Raw genomic sequence first — 7,500 nt, forward strand, 5'->3', positions numbered from 1 at the left:
TCAGAGGCTGCTACTGTCCTCCTTAGGGTTCATTTTCAGCTGCATCCGCATACATGAGAGCTTTCATGACTGAAATTAAATGCACTGGTTGTCACCAAGGCAATCAGGGGTATTGTAATAGGGAAAGTTCACCCAGAAAAATTCTGCACAGAAGATATTTTGAAAAATGTTGGAAACTAATAACCATTGACTTCTATAGTGTTTGTTGGTTCTACTATGCTTTAGTGTTTGTATCCCTATAAAGTGCTGTAGGATTGACCTAGTGGATGAACTGGGTATTGCAGTCCAAATTCAAAGTTTTTGAAAAGGGTCTTTCACCCCTTCAGATTTTTGGTTGCCAGATTGAAGACACAAACAGGAGCGAGCATCATGACAATGTTTACATTATTATTATTATTATTATTATAATTAATATTATTTGCACCCTTGTTTGTCTTTTTGGCAGAATGATGGCTCAGTGGTTAGCACTGTGTCTTTACAGCAAAAAGGTCACTTCTTCGAGTCTCGGCTGGGTCAGTTGGGATTTCTGTGTCGAGTTTGCATGTTCTCCCCGTGTTGGTGTGGGTTTCCTCCAGGTGCTCTAGTTTCCAAACACATGCGCTATAGGGGAATTGATTAACTAAATTGGCCATACTCTGTGTATGAATGCGAGAGTGTATGAGTGTTTCCCAGTACTGGAAGGGCATCTGCTTTGTAAAACATATGCTGGAAAAGTTAGCGGTTCATTCCACTGTAGTGACCCCTGATAATAAGGAACTAACCCAAAGGAAAATGAATGAATAAATAATATAATATACTGCAATAGAAGTGAGCAGAGTTACACAGACCAAAACTAAGACAGACATTCAGACACATAACACATATTTTCTTAGATAAAAAGTAAACTCACTTAGCTTATTATGGTATTATTATGCTTTAGAAGAGTCAGAAGCTTACATACAGCACCTTTAACTTCTTTATCACAACAAAAGTCCTCAAGAATATAGAAAAATGGAAACATTGAAGTAAAGTAACCGAGCTAATCATAGTAAGATACCGGCCAGATCTCTAAACTGGTTCTATACTCTAGGTCAAGTCATGTGAACACTTCCAATCTGATGTTATTTCAGTCTGCGCGACGCACATGAACAGATAATATATGTTCCCCCAGGCTGGAGCTCTGATTTCAGCGTATTTGTTTGCGATTGCATCATCGAGTAGTGAGCAATGTAAATGTTTTCCACATGTGTACCTTCCAGGGAATTTAGTTTACACCCATTTCCCCTATGAGCACATTTTGTAAACTGAGGTGATTAGTCGAGCGTGAAGTGAGTCAAGAAAGAGACAAAGACCATTTCACATTACAAAATGAGCCTGCATGCACACTGGGCCAGCAGTGTCCCAGAGGCCTTACACACACACATGCACTTGTACAGCTATCTTTATGGGCACTTTCCATAGCTGTAAGGGTGTTTCTACTGTACAAACTATATATTCTCTCTGTCTACACCTAAATCCAACCCTTACAGCAAACAATCTGCATTTTTACAGTGTAATTCTCTTTGATTTATAAGCCATTTTCATTCTCGTGCACTCAAAAATGACTTGTTTAAGCTACTCATTTAAAATAAGTTGGGTTTTTTGGAGGGATAAACTTAATTTTTGTATGTTTAATCCAAATAAATTTGTAAACAATAACGTTAGTAAGTTTGTGTTGAGACAGGATTAATGAAATTGCATGGGGACCGAAGTATGCATACACAAGATCAAAATGAACTGGTATTGCTATACATGTGGGGACATTCGGTCCCCACATATAAGGAATACAAAGCACACGCACTCCTCCTCACACATGCATGCACACACTTTTATTTAGGGGCTAGCAAAATATTTTCTGTTTCCCAAGGCAATGCACCCCATGTGTGCTGGGTGCCTTCCATCTCCAAACTCCAAAAAGCGTATGTAGTAACACCCCATAATCCCAAAACAACCAGCCCCTTGAGCCCCTTACCCCACCCTCTAAAGCAAATACTGGGATCATTCATCCTTAGCCCTCACCAAAACCAGAACCAAACCTTCAAACAATGAGCGCTCTTTGTGCAGAGCGAGTCCATAGGCACTGCACACACTCATACATCCACCCACACACACGTCCCACAACACCTGGTTCCAATAACACAGACTCAAAGGCGATGAAGATGATCTTGGATGTTCTTTGATTATAAATTGAAACGCAATGGCGATCGGGGGATGGGGAGGAATGATGCTGCGGTGAAATCATCATCATTGACCTAAAAATTCAGCACAAAAGCAATGCCCATGACCAACAACTCCCCCATCAGTTTTCATGTAGCCGGAGTCACGTTTGTCAAACTCCGAAGAACTCGTATCTGCCAGGAAACACAAAGAGATGGCAGAAGAACGGCATTTTTTAGATGTCTTTCTGTTTTCTCACTTCCTTTTCTTTAGAGAGCGAGAGCATGAATCTGGATGGAGCTCCACACGTGCATGCATTCCCCCAAATCTCCAGCCATGCATGAGTTTAAGTGCCTATACACACTGTAGTTCCTCTGTGATTCACTTTATTTAGCATTGCGGTGTGGTAAATGAGCCGCGGCCTCGCAGTAGCATTAACTACAGTGTTGAGACTTGGGTTGTAAGGCATAACTGATGATCACTTTACTGGACTGCTGGTGTGTAACTTTCCATTTAAGGACCAATACAGTACATCGCAATGCAGATGTGGAGGAATCGGTATTGGTTTAGTGAGAGACTATAACTTGTTATAATGATTTTCTGACATCATTCATCATGGAGACTCACTCTCATTTGAATCAGTGAGTTGTTTTTTGAGATTCACTCTGAATGAATCATTTGAATCAGTGAGTTGTTTATTGAGATTCACGCTGAATGAATCATTTGGATCAGTGAGTTGTTTCTTGAGATTCACGCTGAATGAATCATTTGGATCAGTGAGTTGTTTCTTGAGATTCACGCTGAATGAATCATTTGGATCAGTGAGTTGTTTATTGAGATTCACTCTGAATGAATCATTTGAATCAGTGAGTTGTTTACTGGATACTCACTCTGAATAAATCATTTGAATCAGTGAGTTGTTTACTGGATACTCACTCTGAATAAATCATTTGAATCAGTGAGTTGTTTAATGGATACTCACTCTGAATAAATCATTTGTATCAGTGAGTTGTTTATTGAGATTCACTTTGAATGAATCATTTGAATCAGTAAGTTGTTGATTGAAATTCACTCTGAATTAATCATTTGAATCAGTGAGTTGTTGATTGAGATTCACTTTGAATGAATAATTTGAATCAGTGAGTTGTTTATTGAGATTCACTTTGAATGAATCATTTGCATCAGTGAGGTGTTTACAGGATACTCTGAATGAATAATTTGAATCAGTGAGTTGTTTATTGAGATTCACTTTGAATGAATAATTTGCATCAGTGAGGTGTTTACAGGATACTCTGAATGAATAATTTGAATCAGTGAGTTGTTGATTGTGATTCACTCTGAATGAATCATTTGAATCAGTGAGTTGTTTATTGAGATTCACTTTGAATAAATCATTTGAATCAGTGAGTTGTTTATTGAAATTCACTCTGAATGAATCATTTGAATCAGTAAGTTATTTATTGAGATTCACTCTGAATGAATCATTTGAATCAGTGAGCAGTTTACTGGAGATTCACTCTGAATGAATCATTTGAATCAGTGAGTTGTTTATTGAGATTCACTTTGAATAAATCATTTGAATCAGTGAGTTGTTTATTGAAATTCACTCTGAATAAATCCTTTAAATCAGTGAGTTGTTTATTGAGATTCACTCTGAATGAATCATTTGAATCAGTGAGCAGTTTACTGGAGACTCACTCTGAATGAATCGTTTGAATCAGTGAGCTTATCAGTAGCATACTATGGCGGGTGAGTAGCATACTATGAAGAAGCCAAGATGGGTGTACTGATTAAATACTAAGGCAAGAGAAGCTAAATGAATGTTTAAGTAGAACTCCGCGGTTTCCTCCCACCCTTCAAAAACATACAGCTTAAGTTAACTTGACTAATCCAAATCCGCACAAAAGACATGCTCCTAGTCAGTAGTTATCTCTTAAGACCAATCACTATCTGTTCATGAGCTACTACAGCAGGGGAGTTCTCAGATCTACCTGAGCTCAAACTCCCCTCTTGCCTTGCAAACGGGAGGGAGCCCCGGGCTCGAGGATCTTATGAGCTCAGAGCTCTCTCCCGGGACAAACAAGCTCTATAATCAATCATCAGCAGTGTGAACTCTTGAACAATAGCAACGACACTTGTGACGTTATATTAGTCAAGACTTTAAGACACTTTTTCGGATTTATATCCAACGTGAGCAGTTTGGAGAAATATGTGGAGTCTGTGTAGGAATACCTTCATTCCAGAGGATGCAGTGCAATGCCAATGCATCCTGATATTAAATTGGACTGAATCACTGACATGCCAATCATAATCAAACCAAACCGTGACACCAGTGTAGCTTCACCCCCTAAGTAAACAGATTCTGCACGGCAGTTTTTGTCTTGTTTCTAGTCCAAAATTTGAAGTATAATGAATAAAGCTCTAGCTGCGTCTCAAATGGCACACTATGCACTCATGCACTATGCACTTACACACTTAACAGCATAGTATATGTATGTAGTGTCGTCCCAAATGGAGCACTAATGTTTTTTACTAAGCGGAAACTTAAAGCGTTTCCCTGATGACGTTCGGCGGTTGCCAAATCAGTGAAATAAATGACCGAACTATCAAATAATACCTGCCATGAGTATAACCGCATTCACCATCGGGAGGCGCTATAATCACTCTCATAGGAGAATTTTTTTTTTTTGGTAATTTACCTTTTTTTTATTGTTCAACAGCCAAGAACAAAGAACACACTTCACCCTACACATGCATATGATACGTTACATATTCAGCCACGTACACCAAGATAATACAACAAAGAATAACAATGTATAGCAAACATATATGGAAATTAAGGTTGTGGTACCTTTGAATGTACATACTCAATTATCCTAATTTTAAATGTTGCCAAAGATTATCCCAATTACTATGTACTTCTCCCTCATTGTTCCCAGCAAACACTCATATGATGCAATTTCAATCATCCCAGTAATCCACTCCTTCATTTCTGGCATTCTGGGACACTTCCAGTCACGTAGTATCATCCTAGCAGCTGTAACGCATCCAATCTTGAGAAGAATAAAGGATTTTTTAGCTATATTAGGTATCACTAATTTATCACCAAGAAGGCATAGCCGTGGCTCTGCAGGTAACTCACAGCCTAGCCAATCCTCCGTTATTCTTCAAATTTTACACCAGAATGGGTAAACTAGACCAGGGGTTCCCAAACTTTTTAGCTTGCGACCCCCAAAATAACAATGCTAGTGACTCGCAACCCCCAATATCCTCTGAGGTAGTTATATATACAGAAACCTTGCATGCAATAGCGCACACACACCAATAGACCCAGGTTTATTCTTAGTTTAATTTTTTTAAATGTAAATCAGAGCTGTAAATGTGCCAGAAAGTTTAACCTGATGTTATAAAATCAATCTGCTGCATCTGACGCCATTGGTATGTCTTTAAAATTATGTAATTACCCCTGGGGTCGCAATCCAATAGAACTAGTAACTATAAGCTACTGTAGTAACTATATAGTATATATTAACTATGAACAACAATTTTTCTCTTCAGTAGTTTATTGGTAATTTTTATGGTTTAATATAAATAAATAGATTTTTGGAAATCACCAGGCGACCCCCCTTTATTGTCCCGCGACCCCTTGGGGGGTCCCGACCCCCACTTTGAGAACCACTGAACTAGACAACATTCCCAGATCATGTGCAAATAAGTACCCTCTTCTTTATTGTATTTCCAACACTGATTATTTCCAGCTAGTCCCATCCTATAGAGTCTGGATGGTGTGTTATAGTTTGATTTTGGCTTATTATTTCTGACAAAACAAGACAATAAGTTTTGCTTGTCTAGAAAATGCTTCTTGATTCAGGAATGTTTAGATATTTGAACAAGAAACAAGACAGTATCTACATGCAAACCCATTTTTTTCAGTGTATTTCAGAAGCATCCTACCTCTTTGTTGAGGGCGATAAACGCTGCCTACATTGATGTTGGGGTTTTCTGCAGTGTTGGAGACCAGCGGGTTTCGTGGCGCTGGTTGTAGAAATGGAGGCTGCGGCTGAGGCCTTCCGTACGGCGGAAACTGTTCATATTGTGGACTTTGCACCGCAGGCTGAAAGGATGAGCCCGTATTGCTTGAAGCACCGTTAGGAACTGCAGGATTATCCTCATTGAACAGACTGTGTGTGTATCTGTGGTCCAGACCGTCAGAGAACGGTGGCTGTGCAGGTTGGGCTGGAACAGCCTGGTATTGTTGACCGTACGGTGGATAAAATCGATATCGATCATCATTTGCAGGATTTCCTCCACCGAAACTGCCTGTAGAATATCCTCCATAACCACCTCCACCTAAACCTCCACCCGTGCCTGCCGAATACCCCGTCCCAAGGAATGGAGGTTCATATGACCTGTCTGAAACTGGGTCATAAACAAGGTTATTTTAGTGACAATTGTTGAAAAAAAATCACAAATTAACCCTTGTGTGTTGTTTAAATTGACTCCGCTTAGGTTATATTAGTGCTGTTTTTGCCCCATTGACTTCCATTATAATCACATCTATTGATTGCAAAGGCAAACACCATATAATCATGCATTCTTGATTGTTGCTGGTTTTCACTGTTGGAAAGTGTTAAAATGTGTCATTTTTATTGTCGATCATCAGTTGTCAGCATTAGCCCTCTAGATATGCTGAAAAAAAGTTACGAATTGCCGTGAGATTGCGTTGAAAAAAACTCAATAGAAATGTGTTCACCAACATAGAAACAAAACCATTATTGAAACAAACAAAAACTGAGATGCACAACAAATGCACAAATAGTATCGAAATAACTAATTTAAAGGTGCAAAACTATACATGTGTAAATATACACTGTAAAAATGACTAAAATAATAAAAAGTCATGATTATGTTACTTTAGTTTACTTCAGAAAGTTAATCAGGTTTCAACTCTTTTTTTTTTTTAAGTTAAACAAATTTTAACTTGTTCTAACTTGATGTTTTAAGTCAGCTTGAATGGGGTATATGCACAGCCAGTGTTTTTCAGCCAATGGAAGATTAATGTGACTATTCCCAATCTCATACTTTTCGGCATCGATGTTGTAATGTAATTAAAACACAATCAGTTAAATAGACTTAAGCATTCATTTAGTTGTTCAAGCTTAAAACAAGAGGATAGACCCTGTAAGTGCTAGCACCATCAGGATCAGCAGGCGAGCGCAGAAACTCCATTGAAAATACTAGGCTGAAATAAACTCGTATTTTAAAGACACGATGGGGGAAAATGTAATTTAATGCAATGCTTTTTGTCCGGTGTGGGACCCACTT

General features: G+C 38.6%; 1 protein-coding gene across 1 annotated transcript in view; it reads right to left on the bottom strand.

Annotated features, from left to right (window-relative positions):
• Positions 1-7,500, bottom strand: part of loxl1 (lysyl oxidase-like 1) — a 23,812-nt gene that overhangs the window by 15,314 nt on the left and 998 nt on the right. The window contains 1 exon segment of the mRNA NM_001043325.1: positions 6,130-6,594. Coding sequence (NP_001036790.1) covers positions 6,130-6,594 — 465 coding nt within the window.

The sequence above is a fragment of the Danio rerio genome, chromosome 18 (assembly GCF_049306965.1).
Source record: "Danio rerio strain Tuebingen ecotype United States chromosome 18, GRCz12tu, whole genome shotgun sequence".
Classification (NCBI taxonomy): domain Eukaryota; kingdom Metazoa; phylum Chordata; class Actinopteri; order Cypriniformes; family Danionidae; genus Danio; species Danio rerio.